The sequence below is a fragment of the Dromiciops gliroides genome, chromosome 1, assembly GCF_019393635.1.
Source record: "Dromiciops gliroides isolate mDroGli1 chromosome 1, mDroGli1.pri, whole genome shotgun sequence".
NCBI lineage: Eukaryota > Metazoa > Chordata > Mammalia > Microbiotheria > Microbiotheriidae > Dromiciops > Dromiciops gliroides.
Genome location: NC_057861.1, coordinates 483157625 through 483177553, shown reverse-complemented (window position 1 = coordinate 483177553; position 19929 = coordinate 483157625). Strand labels below are relative to the sequence as shown.

General features: G+C 38.1%; 1 protein-coding gene across 1 annotated transcript in view; it reads right to left on the bottom strand.

The window, feature by feature from the left end:
* The window catches only part of TMEFF1 (transmembrane protein with EGF like and two follistatin like domains 1), a 145185-nt gene that overhangs the window by 56174 nt on the left and 69082 nt on the right, over positions 1–19929 (bottom strand). Inside the window, exons 3-4 of the mRNA XM_043975419.1 lie at positions 17639–17768; positions 8624–8650 (exon numbers count right to left, since the gene is read on the bottom strand). Coding sequence (XP_043831354.1) covers positions 8624–8650; positions 17639–17768 — 157 coding nt within the window. The remainder of the gene's footprint in view (positions 1–8623; positions 8651–17638; positions 17769–19929) is intronic.

The window sequence follows — 19929 nt, the reverse complement described above, 5'->3', positions numbered from 1 at the left end:
CTGTGCATTGGACCAACCATTCTGGAAAGCAATTCGGAAATATACCCAAAAAGTCACTAAATCATGCATATCTTTTGATCCAGAGACTCCACTATTAGGCCTCTATGTAACAAAAAAGCACAAATATTTACAAAAAAAAATTATAGCAGTACTTTCTTTTTTGTTGTAGCAAGGAACTGGAAATCAAGTAGGTACTAATTAACTGAAGAATAGCTGAAAAATTATGATATACAAATGTGATGATAATGTGCAGGAAGAAATTATTGGAATTTGTATAAGCTGATACAAAATGGAGTAGAACCAGAAGAATAATTTATACAGTGACTGCAATATTGTAAAGGAAAAAGACTTAAAAACTGTGATCAAAGCAATGTCCAATTGTTACTTCATAAATCTGATGATAAATCATATTTCCCATTTCTTGGCAGAGAGGTGATGGACTAAGACACAAAATGATAAATACATTTCCAGACATAGCCAATGTGTGACTTCTTCTTGACTGTGCTTATTTGTTATAAGAGGGAGATTTGGGGGCAGCTAGGTGGTGCAGTGGATAGAGCACTGGCCCTGGAGTCAGAAGGACCTGAGTTCAAATTTGGCCTCAGACACAACACTTACTAGCTGTGTGACCTTGGGCAAGTCACTTAACCCCAATCACCTCACCATAAATAAATAAATAAAGAGAGAGAGAGAGAGAGAGAGAGAGAGATAAATGAATGAATGAATAAGAGGGAGATTTCATTTTTTAGAGGAAGAGTTTGGGAGTAAGTGTGGGTAGTGATAACAAAAAAGGGAAGAAAATAAAAAGAAAAGCAGGAAGGAAGGAAAGAAAGAAAGAAGGATCAATGAAGCATTTAAAAATGCACATAAGGAGCAGCTAGGTGGCGCAGTGGATAAAGCACCTGTCCCGAATTCAGGAGGACCTGAGTTCAAATCCAGCCTCAGACACTTGACACTTACTAGCTGTGTGACCCTGAGCAAGTCACTTAACCCTCACTGCCCCACCAAAAAAAAAAAAAAAGCACATAAGAGACCAGAAGGAAGTTCAAAAAAGTATACTAGCAAACCAATCAGCATATGAACAGCCACATCAAATTTAATATGTAAATAGTAAAATAGAACATGTAAAAAAAATCAACAAAGCGTATGCTGTAAATATTCATGATTTCATGTACAATCCTCTTTTTTCTTTTCTCTATATAAGGAAATTGTTCATATTTGTTGATGTTTGTCAAGTTCACAATAAGAAAAAAGAAAATTTCCCCAAATGATTTACTAAAATAGCCAAAGCTTATGGAATATATTCTACTTGTGGCCGAGATGAAAGTTTTGCAGTTTTCACTGTTGCCATCTGCTTTTCCAGGCTATTATTCTCAGGTTGGATGTGCTCCCACCAAGCTGGAAGGGATGGTAGTCTTGTTTCACAGAACAGCTCCCTCTGTCTCTAATGCTATAATAGGAAGGTGCTGCATCTATTGCAGAATCTATCCCAGTATACCCAGAGAGAGGAACAGGTAAGCGGTTCTTTCCTGACTGTGGAGCAAACAAGGTATTATGCCCTATCTGGGGTTGAGTTGTATTAACCAGAGGGGAGATCTTGGAGCACTGTGAATATTAATATTCACTGGGAAGTACTGAGGGGGAATCAAGCAAGTTCAAGATCCTTGTCCAATAAATACTATGAGATATTATTTAGGATCTGTTTATGAACAAGAAACATTGGATAAATCTATGGTATGGTGACATAGGTCAAATAGCTGGGTTATTTAGCATGTGATGCTGGATATTTACAAAGAAGAAATATGGATATATACAATAATATCCACATTGCTCTGATAGCTTATTTCCTTATTGCTATCTCATATTTTCTATATTCACATTTTGCAAAATTAAATATTTTAAATGGCTTAAGTATACCAAGTCATTAAGCCAATTCTAGACTGAATAGAAAAAGAAGAGATTATGTAGCGTCAGATCAATATAGATCATGAGATCAATATAGGGTCAGAGATTTAGAATTTAAAAAGGCTTGGGGGCAGCCAGGTGGTACAGTGAATAAAGCATCAGCCCTGGATTCGGGAGGACCTGAGTTCAAATGTGGCCTCAGACACTTGACATTTAGTAGCTGTGTGACCCTGGGCAAGTCACTTAACCCTCATTGCCACCCCCCCCAAAAAAAGGCTTTAGAGGCCTCTAGTCCAACCTCTACATGTTATAGATGAGAAAATGAGGCCCAGAGACCTTAGTGACTTGCCCAGGGTAACATAGCTAGTGTTAGAGACAGGATTCAAGCCCAAATTCTCTCTCTCCAAATCAAATCTAGCGCTTGTTCCACTGTACCACATGGAGCATTAGGTATAATCTGAACCAACCTGGTGCTAAGCAAAAAAAAGAAAAAAAGCCCTTATTTGCATCTTTGACTCATTTTTTTCTTTTAATGACAATGTTATTTAGGTGCATTGTTTTAGTATTGAGCAAAATCGGAGTGTCTATAAAGGACTGTTGGCCATTAATAGAGGTAGCTACTATCTAGGTTACAAATAGAACCACAAGCTGACGGATGGTGAATTTTCAGTCAGGACTCAGGCCCGTTTCTGCTCCTCACCCCATCTGGATTTTAAACCTGCTCTGAAGGAGGATCCTCTTAGAAAACCCCATGAAAAAGGAGGGTTCTGTCCACTCAAGAATTGTGTGTTTTAAAATTTATAAATGGTACCAAACTATTTCTGATTTTTTTTCCTATAATGGTCATACATTTATGTTTATTAATTCAGGTATGAAAGATATGTCATTTATGGAGAAGATGTTTGTTTTCATTTTCTTTCTCAGTTAATAGAGCGTTTCCTTTCCTTCAGAGTCTCCCCTCTCTCATAAGTGAAGATGAGTGTTTCTTTTATCTTTTTAAATTAATTTTTAAAAATTTACCAAAATCTATTTTCTCTCTCTCCCACCTCCTCCTGTTCCCAGGGGAAAAAAAAAGAAAATCAACCCCTCATGAGAGATATGTATAGTCAGGCAAAACAAATTTCTGTGTTGGCTGTGACCAAAAAAGGTTATGCCTCATTCTGAAACCCAAGTCCTTCACCTCCCTGTCAGAAGGTAGGAACTTCATCATTGGTTCTTTGGAATTGTGGCTGATCATTGTGTTTAACAGACTGATGAGTTTTTTTCACTGCTGTCTTTCTAGCCCTCATCCTAATATAACTTCCCTCTCAAATCATGTTCCCATTTCAAAAAGAAAAAAAAAAACAGCTGCACTGGTTATTGGTAACAAAGACCACTGAAAACAGAAGTGGGATTTGCAAGGCAGTAGGGTTCGGTGGAAATGCTCATAATAAAAAGGCTAGGGTTTAAATCACAACTGGACCACTGTATAACTTTAAGTAAGTCATTTAATTTTTCTCAGCCTCAGTTTCTTTGTCTGTAAGATGGGGACAGTAAAAAAATCATCACAATTATTATGAAGTTACTATTATTTAATGGTTGAATACATGCCTGATGAGAAGCAGTTGAAAAAACTAGGGATTTTTAGCCCAGAAAAGAGAAATCTCAGAAAAGATATAATCACTGTCTTCAAGTATGCGTAGGGGCTTTCATGTGGGAAAAAAAAAATTAGTCTGGTTTTGTTTGGCACCAAAAGGCAGAACAAGGAGTGATGGATTGAAGTGGCAAAGAGGTAAATTTATGCTTGATGTCTAGAATAACTTCCTAAGAATTGAAGTTGTCCATAGTGTACTGGACTATCTATGGAGAGGGTGGGTCCTTTTCCCCTCATTGAAAAAATCTTCAAGCTGGGGTCGCATGACCATTTATCAGGCATGTTATACTGCAGCTTCCCTTTTGGATGTGTTCTGGCCCAAGATGGCCAATGGAGTCCCTTCCAATTCTAAAATGATTCTGGGAACAGTTGTGCTACCTGTTGTGAGGAAAGCACTTGGCAAAGTGCTATCTAAATGCAAGCTATTTTTATTCAGTGCTATCCAAGTTCACAGTACAAATAGAAATAGGTTTATGCTTTCCCACAGGAAAATTTTCCATGCCCATGTTTTTCCCTCCTATAGGAACTCCCTCCCCACCATCTCTGTCGATTGAAATCCTCCCTATCATTCATGGCCTGGCTCAAAAGCCACTTCCTCCCTGAAGCTTTTCCTCCCCACCCTGGTTAGAATTGATTTCTTTCTCTTCTGAACATAAATTGTATTTGAACTACTCACTCATAAGGCATGGCTATTTGGGAATCTGTCTTTCACTTCTAACAGAATGAAAACTCCTTGAGGGTGGGAATTACTTATCTTTATGTCTTACTTATGTTTATAAGCTTTCCCCAGGGGCAGTTAGGTGGCACAATGGATAAAGCACCGGCCCTGGATTCAGGAGAACCTGAGTTCAAATCCGGCCTCAGACACTTGACATTTACTAGCTGTGTGATCCTAGGCAAGTCACTTAACCCCCATTGCCCCAGAAAAAAAAAATACAAAAATATACAAACAAACAAAAAAACAACATTCTGATACTCTAGTTTCTCTTCAGATCGTATAAATCTTTCACCTATAAGCTTTCCCCTACTTCCCAGAAGTGTGCTGGACCCACCTCTAACATGCTTGCAAGAATCAACTGTTAAATTTTCAGTCTGAGCATTTACATTTCAGAAATCGGCAGTCACTACAAAACATAGTTTGATTTGTTTTGTTTAGTCTAGAATTAAGAAAGTGTTAATGACACAGATTAAACTTTTAAAAGGATGCAAAAAAATTTTAGGAAGCTTGATTGCTGACTGTTTACTAGCATATCTATGCTCCTCCTTAATCCCCAGAATAGTAGTTTGACATAGTACTTTTCACTCAATACACTCAAGAAATATTTGTTGGTTAGATGAAATAACAACAACAAAAGTCCCAAAGGCTTTTGATGAATGAAAAATTCTATTTTGGCGGGGGGGGGGGGGGGAGGTAATACGGGTTAAGTGCCTTGTCCATGGTCACACAGCTAGTGTCAAATGTTTGAGGCTACATTTGAACTCAAGTCCTCAAAACTCTATATTTAAATTATGCAGGAACATATGTCTGGGTCCTTTATCAACTGACCTATATCCAGAATCCTTAAACTGGAATCCATAGACCCTCCCCCAAAATGTCCATTGAAAGATTTCCAGGGGGTTATGAACTTGGAGGGCAGCTAAGTGGCACAATAGATAGAGCACTGGGTCTGGAGTCAGAAGTCCTGGGTTCAAGTCCAGCCTCAGACGCTTACTCTGAAATAGCTGCTCTGCTCCTATTTCTTTTAAACAAAATGGTTACACAGGGGCAGCTAGGTAGTACAGTGGATAAAGCACAGGTCCCAAATTCAGGAGGACCTGAGTTCAGACACTTGACACTAGCTATGTGACCCTGGGTAAGTCACTTAACCCTCATTGCCCCACAAAAAAAAAAAAATGGTTACACAGTCAACACCTTTGTTAGACTACATGCTTTCAGGGCATCTGAGACCCCTTTGAGAGACATGAGTTAGGATATCATATTCTCAGGAAAGACTCTGCATGGAGACATGAGCCATCAAGACAGCCAGTGAGATGTCACTGAGAATGAACTATCATGTCAGAGGGCAGGGACTGACACACAGGATCACCTAGTTTGACCCTCTCATCCTATAAATAACAGAGTCTCAGTGAAATTAAGTGACGTATCCCAGATGTCACTGGTAGCATCCATCAAGTTTTGAACCCAGATCTTCACATTCTAAATCCAGTGGTTTGGGTCCCCCCCACCACCACCATATCATGCTGCCTCTGTGGCAATACTAATGCTGCATCTGAGTTCTTGATTTTCTGTTTTCCATTTTGTTTACTGGTCTCTCTCCTTTTCTAATTATACATGTCCTCAATGGTGTGTTCTCTACCCCTTCTCTCATGAGGTCATCCTCGCTAATATACTACAGGTCTAATTATGTTGACTTTACATCTTTCCTTCACTTTAAGAGTTATTCATAATTTTAGTTCTTCTGAGATTAGTATTCCATAACTTACAACTGTAGAGCAACAATGGGGCAGCTAGGTGGCGCAGTGGATAGAGCACTGGCCCTGGATTCAGGAGGACCTGAGTTCAAATCTGGCCTCAGACACTTGACACTTACTAGCTGTGTGACCCTGGGCAAGTCACTTAACCCTCATTGCCACACACACACAAAAAAAACCCTACAATACAACAACAACCAAAAAAACCCACTATAGAACACCAATGGGAAAACAGTAAGTTTGGATAAGTTCATTTCTATAGTTAGGTTTTGGCCAGGCCCTCTGTGACCTAAATTCAGGTTGTAGACATAAAACTAAAATAAGGAAGTACGCCCAAAGGCAAAATATATTTAACTACATAAAAAACAAAGGAACCTGGGGGCAGCTAGGTGGCACAGTGGATAAAGCACCAGCCCTGGATTCAGCAGTTCCTGAGTTCAAATCCGGCCTCAGACACTTGACACTTACTAGCTGTGTGACCCTGGGCAAGTCACTTAACCCCCACTTCCCCGCAAAAAAACCCAACAAAACAAAACAAAACAAAAAACAACAAAGGAACTCCACAGAAACAGGAAGATACAAGGTTGTATAATAGAAGAAGACAATCCAGTAGGCCCAAGACAAGTAGATTTTTTTGACAATAGCCTGAGTGACTCCTTGCATGATACTGTGGCATTTGGGAGATTAAAGAAGTCTTTGGGGAAGTAGTTGTTGATCTTCTAATCTGGTAAAACCTTTCTTATTCACATGGGACTCTTCCATGAAATCAGAGATGTACCTCTGTGAGAGAGCAGGGAATCAAGTTCTGGCTTTCATTATGTATCCTTCCTCAGTGGCTAATGTTCCTCTCTCTTTTGATGATATTAGATTAGATTCTCACTGATTTCTGAACCCAAGATTCCTCAGAGCTAATTTATTTCTCTTTTGAATTTTATACTTTTAGCTGTTCTTCCCAAGTGGGTTTATATGTATGACATATATTAATTATTTTTTTAAATACCTTAAATTTGTAGAGCACTTTCAACTTTTCCAAGTATTTTTACATCTGCCAATTCACTTGATTTGTTAGAACTGTTAGCTCCCTTCATAAGGTTCCCACGATTCCCTTCAAGTTCTTTATCGTAAAAACCTGACTTTTCTCCCAAGAGAGTTGTATTTATAATATTGTTGAAAGGATCATTACCATAATATATTATTACTTCTCCAAGTATCATTCTCTAAAGTGAATTTTCTTCAAGCAAACAACTTTTGTGTCTCACCCGCTAACTAATACACCACTATACACACAATGGGTGCCCAATAAACATTGTTGGTTATTGACTGATTACACTTAGCCTAAGGTTATAGTTTTCAATTTTGCTAATGCTGTAGAGACTTGCCCACTCCTCTATCATGAAGCTTTTCTGGGAAACATTTGGCTTCTTCAATTACTGAAAAAAAAAATCAGTTTACTTACTTGCCTGTTAAAATACCTATGAGTCATCTGCTTGAGTACTCTAATTAAAATCAAGATTCCTCTAGAGTTGATTTTAAATCCTCTTTTTTATGCCCAGTTAACTTCAGAGTTCTCCTAATTCTATGTCTTATATATTACCTATCAGTATATTCTTCCTTAATTTGCCTTCTCCCATTCTCAGAACTCTTTAACTCTGTAGGGGGAAAAATATGGCCTAAGGAACAAACTATAATTTAGATTCCTGCCAACGTGAGAAACATTGGAATCGCTCATGTGTGGAGAATACCTGGATTATAGAATCTCAGCACTGACACTGACTTCAGATAACATCTATAGCCATAGCCCTACATGAAATATGAATCTCCCCCTCCCCAATAATAATAACTTACATTATAAAATATCTTTAAGTTTACGAAGTGCTTTTTCTTGGGCAGCTAGGTGGCGCAGTGGATAAAGGACTGGCCCTGGATTCAGGAGGACCTGAGTTCAAATCCAGCCTCAGACACTTGATACTTACTACCTGTGTGACCCTGGGCAAGTCACTTAACCCTTATTGCCCTACCAAAAAAAAAAAAGAAGAAATAAAATAAAATGAATTTTTTTAAAAATAAAAAATGGCCATGATAGAGAAATGGCTTTGGGGTCAGGAAGATTTGGGCTCAAGTCTTACCTCTGAAACATATTGTGAGACTCTGGACAAGTCTCACAAACAAAGTGCTTTTCTTATAGTGACCCTGTGAGGTAAGTAGTACAAATACCTACTTCATTGATGAAGAAACTCGGGCCCTGAAAGATTAAGTGACTTCCTCACAGTCAAACTATTCAGAAGTGTCAGAAACTCTGTTCCAGGCCTGCTGACTTAAGTCCACTGCTCTTTTCTCTATGCCCTGTGGTGTCTCTGTAGCATTTCCAATAAATAATCATTCTCTCTCATTCAAAACCTACAATGAAAGGGAATTCAGTACCTACCCAGGTAATATATTCTGCTCTAATTGATTGTTGGGAAGATTCCTTTGAAGACTGATCATTTTAATAGGATTACAATGGATTATGCTCTTTCCTCACTTTTGGCTTAATAACATTTCTTAGGTAGAAAATGATCACTAAAATATACTTTTATTAAAATAAAACAAATGAAATTGTTACTTGAAACTTACCTCCTTCTCCAGAGCCAGAACCATTGTCTGAAAAGAAAAATACACATAAATATTAACATTGTACCTGGAAATACGTTTTCCCCTCGCCCAAGTTTTTCACCTGTAGAGATGATCTGATGCTATCAAAAAACGAAATGTGATTTCCAGCCTTGCATTCATTTCCCTGCCTATGAAATTAAAATTAGGACAGTCTTCAGTCATATAGAAAAGTTTCCCTTTTTTAACTTTTCTTGAATAAAGATAAATTATCATTATAAAAACCAATTCACTTGAAGAAGCTTAAATTCAACTCCTCTCCAAGCTTAGGAAAGTACAGTTGACATGTTTTTCTAGGCATGGAGGAGGAAAAGAAAATGTGTTCTCCTTCTGTGTTTGTTGGAGGAAAAGAAAATGTGTCCTTCTTTGTTGTTGTTCAGTCATTTTTCAGTCGTGTCTGACATTTTGTGACCCCATTAGGGGTTTTCTTGGAAAAGATACTGAAGTGGTTTGCCATTTCCTTCTCCAGTTCATTTTACAGATGAGAAAATATAGGCAAAAAAAGGACAACTTGCCCAGGGTCATATATCTAGCAAGTGTCTGAGGTCAGATTTGAATTCAGGAAGTAGAATCTTCCTGACTCCAGGCATGGCACTCTATCCACTATATACCACCTAACTGCCCTCCCCTTCTATATACCTCTTATTAAAAGAGTCAGTGGCAGAAAACTGCAAGCCCAAATACAGATGGGCCCCAAGTCTAGGAAAAGTGATACCTGAGGAAAAGGACAAGTCACTTAGGCCAGAAAATATCATCCTCTGTGACTAAAATCGACATATGATGAATAAACAGCCTTCAAAAACCATTCTCAAAAGGATGCATAACTTGTAATGTGATTTACTACTAATGACATTAATTTATTTATCATATGGAAGAAGCTAACATAAAATACTATACAATATATAATTATATAACATAATATGCTATAATATATATTATATGATTTTTTTTAAACTTAGCAATTACAAGACAGAAATAAGCATAAGGAAATGAAGAAAATGGACATTGTAATGATATATGCAACAGAAGGGGGTGATAAGCATGAAATCTTTATAAAAAACCAAGAGGGAATAGTAAAGAACATGTTAGTGTTTATGGAGGACTTCCCAGCATTTCCCCCGGTTTATTCCATAGTAACATCCCTAGAATAAACAAAGAAAGTTCATTAGGCAACTTTGTAGATTGGTAAAAATACTCATGAACCACATGCAACTTATTTTACTCTAACTGTATTAGTTAAGCAAGCCTTTGTTTAGTCATTTTGTTTCCAAGTAAACCCAGTCACCAGGCTGTCCTGGTGCTTAGGCCAAGTATATCTCCTGTCCCCTTCTCTCCACTTATACACCTACCACCACCCTAGTTCAGGCTCTCATAAATAATCAAAACAAGCATTTATTAGATGCTTTTACCAGCCTCTTACCACAACCACTCTCCCACGAGGAAGAGAGTCAGCATAAATGTACCATCTCTTCCCTACTACTATTAAATATATAGATGGGGCACTAGCTACTGCTGGCTGGGAGGGCCTGAAGCAGCAGCGTGTGGACAATCACTCATAAGTACCCCAGCTGCGTCCTAGAGCCAATGAGCCCCTTCTGCCTCTGTCTCAGGGAACAACTGTGTCAGCTCCAAGTGTGTCAATCAGGCATAATGAATCACAACAGAGCTCCACCAATTAATCACTGCATGTGTAAATAAAGAAAATGCCTATTAAAGCCTCTCACCAGAACCAAAGCTGTACTACTGCCAGATTAATCTTCATGCATGATCTGGTCGTGTCACTCTTTTGTTAAAAATCCTCAGAAAGCTCCCTATTGCGTCCTGTGTAAAGTCTCAACCCCTTATTTTGTCTTGGCAATCAAAATTCTCCATAATCTGCTGCTCCCCTGCCTTTTCAGCCTTATCTCAAATGACTCCATGCCTGGTCATCTACATTTCTATCCCTAAATAAATTACTTCTCATCCCCTGTATGTGCCGCCCTGTGTTTTCATGTCTCCATTTCTTTGTTCATAACATTCTCTTTAGATGGTTGAATAAGTTGTGGTATATGATTGTGATGGAATACTATTGGGCTATAGGAAATGAGGAGCAGGATGATTTCATAAAAACCTGGGAAGACTTAAATGAACTGATGCAAAGTGAAATGAGCAGAACCAGGAGATCATTGTACACATTAACAGCAATATTGTAATGATGATAACTGTGAAAGACTTAGCCATTCTGATCAAGATCTAATGTAATCCCAAAGGACCCATGATGAAAAATGCTCTTCACCTCCTGAGAAAGAACTGATGGACTCTGAGTGAAGACTAAAGCATTTTTTTTCACTTTCTTACTTTTTTTGCTTTTGGGAGGCAAAATAGCTAAATATGGAAATATGTTTTGCATGATTTAATATGTATTATAGGTATCATATTGTTTGCCTTCTTAATGGTTAGGGGAAAGGCTGGAAGAAAGGAGTTTGGAACTCAATATTTTTAAAAATTAATTTTTTTAAATAAATAAATAAAATTTGAAAGTATAATATTCTGTTTACCTGAAATAACTTTCTCTATCATCTCCACCTATTGAAATGCTATCCATTGCTCAAGACCCAGATCAAATGCTGCCTCTTCCATGAAGCCTTTCTCTGACACTGACAGGCAAACTTGATCTATTTTGTCTTGGATTTTGCTTTGCTCATGACTACTGAACTATTCCTACCCATAATCTCAAATCTCCTAAATTAGTTTAGACTAGACAATTGTGCTCTCAAAATTAGACTTGAGGAGGGAGAATAGGAGAAAGGGAGGGAGAAAAAAATTTGAAACTCAAAATCTTATAAAAATGAATGTTGAAAATTATGTCTACATGCAATTGGAAAAAATAAAATACAAAAAAAAGCCACCCCTCGCTGATTCAAGACAATTCCAAAGGAACTGAAAACTGATGAAAAATGCTATCCATTTCAAGAGACAGAACTGATGAACTCTGAATGCAGATCAAAACATACTTTTTAAAACTTTTAAAGTTTTTATTGTTTTATTCTGTTTGTGTGTTCTTTTGTACTACAGCTAATGTGAAACTATGTTTTTGTATGACTTCCCATGTATAATTGATATCAAATCGGTTACCTTCTCAAGGAGGGGTGAGGGACAGAAGGGCAGGAGAGAATTTGGGATTCAATTTTTTTAATGATTAATAATGTTTTACATATAATTGGATAATATTAATGGAATAAAAATAATTTTTAAAAACTGTACCTATAACATAATTCACATAAGAGAGAAGGGTAAGTGAAAAATTGCATTTTGGGCCTGGGATGACCAGTTTGAGCATATTGTCATGCCCTTTAAACAACGTAAAATCTCTGGCATGTTTCCAAAAATTTATAAATGTCATCTTTCAAAAAGACCTACTCCCCTGGGGGAAGAGTCTACTTGAATGACATACTAGGGGACCACTGGGACTAAATATAGCACCATCAATCATTCTTGACAGTACTAGTCCACATCCATGAATAGTGGCTTTATGTGAAACCAATGAAACCAGGGAAGAAATAAAGTTTATAGAGCACCTTACAGGCTGTAAAGGGTTAAGGGCTAGCCACACAAGGTAGCTGCTCTATTGAAATAAGAAACCCACACCAAACAGAAGACTTTTAGTAGTTCCTAGACTTCCTAGGTTACCACTACTGGCCCATCTTCAGGTTTTCCATCCTGATAGAGAGGTGGAACAATTGATAGAATGCTGGGCCTGGGAGGCAGCTAGATGGCTTAGTGGTTAAAGCACTGGCCCTGGATTCAGGAATACCTGAGTTCAAATCCAGCCTCAGACACTTGACACTTACTAGCTGTGTGACCCTGGGCAAGTCACTTAACCCCCATTGCCCCGCAAAAAAACAAACAAACAAAAACCCCAACAAGAATGCTGGGCCTGGAGTCAGGAAAACTTAAGATCAAATCCCACCTAAGACACTTATTGGCTTTGTTACCCTAGGCAAGTCACTTAACTGCTGTTTGCCTTGGTTTCCTCATGTGTAAAATGGTAATATTAGTAATAGCACCTACCTCCCAGGATCATTATGAGGATCAAATGGGATAATCCAGCATTTAACACAGCACCTGCCACATAACAAGTGCTATATCAATGCTTATTCCCTTCCCCCCTTCCCTGATGGTCTACCTCATCACTCTATTAAAAAAAAAACCTGAAAACTTTTCTGTGGTCCCGTGCAGTGGAAAATACTGTTAATGAATTCCAGGAAAGGCTTCATTCTGGAATCCCCAAATCTCATTTATCATGTATTGTAGGAGCTGACCTTTCCAGAGTACATCAAAGGAACCAAATTTTTTTTCAATCTTACCCTTAATATGCCATACCCTGGATACATGAGTAACACCAGAAATTTCTCTGAGTTAAATAGGATTATATGATTTGGGAAAGAATGTCTCTCTGTAAAGCAGTACTTAAGGTCTGGAAATGGCACCTACAGTAAGGGTTCTTAACCTTTTTGTGTGCCATAGATCCCTTGGGACAGTCTGGTGAAGCCTATAGACCCCCTTCTCAGAATAATGTTTCTACATGAAAAAAATACAAAATATAAGATTACAAAGTAAACCGATTATATTGAAATAAAGATGCAATATGCTCCTAAGTTTATGGATGCCCTGGTATCTATCCACAGTATCTTTACCATAAGTAAAGGACCCTTGACCCAGAGGAAGTCCTATACCAAATCAGCCTGGAAACCACTCACAGAAATTGGAAGCATTTGCAGTTAATCTCCAAACTTAAATTGCAGCCAATATGGAAGACACTCTTCTCTGTTTGTTTTAGTTTTAGGAAAGTCTATAACCCTGGAAGCCAGAAGCAATGAAAAGATTCTAGAATTGAGTGAGAGCTGAAAGTCAGACTTCCCAAGCACTCCTGCTGACAGAAAACTAGGCTGCTATACAAACTTGTCTAGACATAATGATCAGGAGACAGAGTACTGAACTTGGAGTCAGGAAGACCTGAGTTCAAATCTTGCCTAGTTTACTTATTTGTAAATTGGGAACAAGGGGAATGAAGAGAAGGATGGAAGAAGCTGGGCTCAGGGACCTATAAGGTCACTTCCAGCTTTAAATCTATGATCCTTGGATCCTATGGACAGTAGGAGAAGCAAGACTCTATTTACTGTAGTTATGAGCTACCCCTACTCAGAAGGGGGCTCCATTTCTGATACTTTCCTATATCCATACTCCTACCAATATATACCACTTGGAGAAGCCCAGATGAAAATACTGTAACTGTACCAAGATTTATCAGCTCCAAGGCATGTAGAGTTGTTTAAAACATGGCTTTTGGTGGCCACGCATTTGACATAAAGTCAACTAGACGTGTAAGGTCTCTGCTCAGGTCAAGGCCCTGAGAAGAAAATCTTCGTATTACTACAATCCTTATCAAATCCCTAGAGCTTCTGGGCCTCAGTGCCCTGTACTTTGTCACTGATCTGCCTCCATCCCAAGAATAAGGCGCCATCTTGATAGTTGTGCTGATACTAAAATGACCTATATGTTTGCCTGTGAGAAATCCACCATTACCACTGAGATGGCCTGCTTGTTTCTATGGAATGTTTTTCAGTTTTATGGCCTACTGTTTCACTTTCTCTGAAATAAAATCTCTCAATTTATCAACCCTGGACCACACACTACAAGGAAAAATTCATTTCTATGAGGCTTATCATCCCTCTCTCAATGGGCAACTAATGAAACAACACAATAGAAAGAATAGACCTTGAATAGATAGGTGGTAGCTATGCAGTGAGGCCTAGAGGGTTCACATATGCCCAGAGTGAAGGTATCCCTTTGCCTTTAAGAGAGTATCAGGGGGGTGGCTAGGTGGTAAAGCACTGGCCCTGGATTCAGAAGTACCTGAGTTCAAATCCGGCCTCAGACACTTGACACTTACTAGCTGTGTGACCCTGGGCAAGTCGCTTAACCCCCATTGCCCCGCAAAAAAAAAAAAAAAAAGTATCAGGATGGTCTCCTTACATCAGGAGTCAGTAGAGTAGCTATTGGCAGAAACCAATCCCTGGTACTTGTGACAGGATATAATGAAAACTGAGCTTGAGTGTGCAGAGGACAGAAAATGTATGGAAACATCAAAGGCAGACTTTGTATGAACCAAATTCTTATAGTTTAAGGTATCACATTCTTTGGGGCAATTAGGTGATAGTGCAGTGGATAGAGTTCTGGGTCAAGAGTCAGAAAGACATTTTTCTGAGTTCAAATCTAGAATCAGATACTTCCTAGGTGTGTGACCCTGGGCAAGTCACTTAACCCAGTTTACCTCAGTTTCCTCATCTGTAAAATAAGCTGGAGAAGGAAATGGCAAACCGCTCCAGTATCTTTGCCAAGGATGCCCCAAATGGAGTCAAGAAGAGTTGGAAACAACTAAAAACAACTCAATAACAACAACATCATGTTCTTCCCACTGTGTTGTTCTCCTATATCTTCTCTATGCAAACTCCTCTTAGCTTTGGATTTACTACTTCTGATTTCAGGGCAGGTTTTCCAATCTAGGCTTCTGGATCTGGTTCTGGCTTTGACTTCTGGACCACCTACCCCATATGTATATGCCCATTGACTTCCACACAATCTCCCAGTTCCTTAGACATTTTAAAACCCACAACCTATTTGATTTCATCTCAGCCACACCCAGGTATGGTCACACCTCACATCTCACCATTATCCACAAGTGTTCTACTTCTTATTTCCTTAATTAAAAAAAAAATCTGACATTCTTCTATCTGACTGTATCATTCTATCTCTGTCCCTTCCTTAACCCTCCTAAACCCATTCTTTGCTTCCATCATGACCTTCAATTCCTCTGTCCCTCAGTGTTTTCTCTGACCACTACCATTGCTCTGACTTCACTTTCCTCTCTTTCTAATCTGCACCAGTTAACTAATTGAACTCTGCATCGTAATCAGTTCTTGAATTCTTCACTCCTTTTTCCCATCACTATTCATCTCTTGCCAAATCTCAGCCCTGGATAAGTCATATCACACATCTCCTCCACTCCTACTCACATTCTGTTGAACAGAACTGGAGGAAGTCACACAGCTGTGTTTACTGAGTATGCTACAGATTTCTGTCCTTCAACCAGGCCATCAGTGAAGCACGGCGATGCTTTTATTCTTCTCTAATTGTTTCCCAATTTTGCTCCCTTCTGAAGCTATTCCAGATCTCCTCTCCTGAAGTCTCACACATCTTCCTCTCCTCCAAATCTCTTAGCTGAGGACCCTGCTTCAGAAAACTGAAGCCATTTGACATCAGTTCCCTCTTCTACCCTTCTCTTCCTCAAAATCCCTTGGCATCATCTCCTACTCTTTTCTTCTTTCCCCCAACCTCTGATAAGAATGTGAAGAAATAGTTTCCAAAAGGAGAAATGTGAACTATTTTTAATTAGTATATTACTTTTTCCAATTACATGTAAAAACAATTTTAACATGTTTTTTTTAATTTGAGATCCGAAATCTCTCCCTCTTTCCCTTCTCCCCTCATTGAGAAGGTAGGGAATTTAATACAGGTTATACATGTGCCGTCATGCAAAACATGTATCCATATTAGGCATGTTGTGAAAGAAAACAGAAAAAAACTCACAAAATAAAGAAGGTAAAAAATAGTATGCTTTGATCTGTGTTCAGACTCTATCAGTTCTTTCTCTGGAGGTAGAGAGCATTTTTCATAAAAGTTCCTTGGAATTGTGTGGGATCAATGTATTACTGAGAATAGCTAAGTCATACACAGTTGATCATTGTATGATATTGTTATTACTGTGTACAATGCTTTCCTGGTTCTGCTCACTTCACTTTTAATTAGTTCATGTAAGTCCTTCCACATTTTTCTGAAAGCATCCTGCTTATCATTTCTTATAGCACAATAGTATTGTATCACAATCATGTTCACCACATGTCCACCACAACTTGTTCAGCCATTCCCCAAATGATGGGCATCCCATCATTTCCAATTCTTTGCCTCCACAAAAAAAAAGAGCTGCTATAAATATTTTTGTACATATAGGTCCTTTACCTTTTTCAGTCTCTTTGGGATACAGACCTAGTAGTGGTATTGCTGGGTCAAAATACACAGTTTTATAACCTTTTGGACATAGTTCCAAGTTGTTCTCCAGAATGGTTGAATCAGTTCATAACTCCACCAAGAAATATGAACTGTTAACAATAATTTAGAAAAAAACACTCCAAATCATCACAAACAACTCTGAGGCATTGCCTCACATTAATTAAATTGGTAAAGATGATAAAAGATGGAAACAGTCAATGTTGAAAGGGCTGTGGCAAGTCAGACACTAATAAAGTTAGTGAAGCTGTAGATTGGTAAAAAAAAATTCTCAAATATAATTTGGAGTTATAAAAGAAAAGATTAAACTATTTATTTCCATTGGCCCAGCAAGCCCACTATTAGACATGTAGGTCAAGAAAATAAAAAAACAAAAAGAAAAGTCTCATTTATGCAAAAATACTAATGGCATTAATATTTTATGGTAGCAAAAATAATTGCACCCAAAGTGGGGGATGATTGAATAAACTGTAGTATATTAAAGTAATGCAACATTATTATGCCACAAGAAATGATAAATGGGAAGAATTCAGAGAAACATGGGAAGATCTAAATGAACTAATGCTAAGTGAAAAAGGAAGAACCAGGAGAACAATGTATGCAACTATAATCCTATAAATGGAAACAACATAAAAAGGAAACAGAATGTAGGTTAAATACAGTTACCAGAGGATAGAAAATGAAACTCTAAGTAGTCATGAGGAAGCATTAGGAGGGTCAAAAAATGGAAGACAAAGACATGGTTGCTGCGCTGGACAGTTCTGATTGACAATTCTTTATTATAAGAGTTCTGGCATTAAAGGGAAGGGAGAGAGGTATATTCTGAAATGATTGTGATGTAAAAAGCAAAAACCATAATAGTATAATACATACCAGAGTAACATGGTCCTCTTGACACTACTGTTATCTCTTTCTGATGTTTACAAGAAGCTCTTCTGAGGAAGCATTCATTTTGATAAGTGTCTCCATTTGAGCCACAAACAGGAATGTAATTGGTATGACACTATAAAAATAAAAATAGGTTATCAGATCCAAATATGAATATTATATTTCCCTGCAAAATGTATAATGTCATGACAGTTTCCTACTGAAGAATCTATTGATATTTCTCATGGTTAAAACAAACTTATGCTATTTCCATTATTCAAGTATACATGGAGCCATCAAGCCTCCAGAACACTATAAACCTTTTCAGTGAAATCCATTATTCTAAAGAAACCAGTTAACCACCTACATGAAAAAAAAAATGGATGAAAAATACATACTAATGGACAACCCATTTAGTTTGTGTGTATTTTGTGTGGAAAGCGGAAAAAATATAAGGTATATTATTATTATTCATTAATAAACCAATATTTATTTGGTACATATTTTGTCTTGGCACTGTGCTGTGTTGTGGATATAATATGTCCTTGACTTCAAAGAGCTTCCAATATAGTTAAAGAGACACAATGTATACACATATAAAGATAACCTGAAGTATTTGACAGATACTAGATAAGTGGTAACAATGGTACTAGTGGAGTACAGACAAAAGAAAGAGAAATAAGAGGGTCTGGGTAGCTCAGAGGAGGCTTCACAAAGAAACTAAGACTTGAACCAAACACTAAAAAAGCTGGTAAGATTCAAAAAGGTAGAAGAAGGAATGAGATTTTGGTGAAAGAAACTGTTGGACAACACATTTGTTCAGAGGAGAGTGAGTAGATCCATTTGACTGTAGTGAAGGGCTCACATAGGGTAGTAACAGGATTAAAAATTAAAACAGGGGGCAGCTAGATTGCGCAGTGGATAGAGCACTGGCCCTGGATTCAGGAGGACCTGAGTTCAAATCCGACCTCAGACACTTAACACTTACTAGCTGTATGACTCTGGGCAAGTCACTTAACCCCAACTGCCTCACCCAAAAAAAAAAAAAAAATTAAAACAGTAAGTTAGGACCAGATTGTAATTGGTCTTTCTAGTGAATAGGATGACTTGGAATGATCCCCTGTTAGGTTAGGTTCATAAGCCATTCAACAGGTAATAAAAGAAGGTTTACTTAGCCATAGAATAGAAAGGGTGCTTAACAAGAATGTTGCAGCATTGAGTTTGGGTAGGCAGCCCCCACCTCTTTTATGCTGAAATGCCTCTGGTCAGCAAAACAGGCTATAGTGACTGACTCAATCCTGGGTCTTTCACCTAAACTGAAGAGACCATGTAGGTTGGCCTTCTTATGTCTTAATAAGGCAAATGGCTTTAACTTGGGGTCTGTGAATATGTTTTTTAAAGTAAAAGATGAATTTCAATCTAATTGGTTCCTTTGCTATCCTCTGTATTTTATTTATACATTTAAAAACATTGCTCTGAGAAGGGGTCCATGGATTTCACCAGATTGTCAAAGGGGTCCATGACAGAAAAAAAGTTAAAAACCCTTGCCTTAAAGTGACCAGCAAAGTTTCATTAATATAACCAGAGGGAACCAGGAAGCTATGTTAATAGTGATTCAGTTTGAGCCTTAGTTCCAGAGGCCAATCAAGGCATCATTTCATCAGTGTGGATATTTCTTCCACCAATGTAAATCACAATTCCTTCCATGCTCTAATCGATGTGGCCAAAGATTACATCAGCTGGTGGCCAAATTTAGGGGGATGAGCCTCTCTGATTTCAGTCTAGTCCTAGGACCACAGACACATAATCCATCACTGCCTTAATCGGATTTGCCTGAGTTTGTGTTCCTCAGTAGAGGAACTCACTTGTAGGAATCAACAGGGAAATTATTAATAGTTATTTTTATTGTGAATATATAAAGTTTATGTTGTGACTCCAAAAAGTACCAAAAGCAAATTTCATGGGAAAAGAATATTCTCGAGAATTTTTGTACTCATTTGCACCCATTTCCCAGACAGTGTCATTGCTACCTATCACCATACTAGCAGGAGTGGCAGGAGCCCTAAGGATTTGATCAAAAAGGCTTGAAACTAAAGGTTTTGGGGGGAGAGAAATGCACAAATAAAACCACAACATTATGAATTATAACAGATTCAATATAGAAATAAGAACAGTGAAGGAGGAGGTAAAAAATGAGGAAATGGGAGGCAAGAGGGATGGAAATAATATTTATAGACTGAGCTGCTGGACTGCGGCTTAAATCACAAGATTGACAGGCAGAGATGGATGGTACCTAA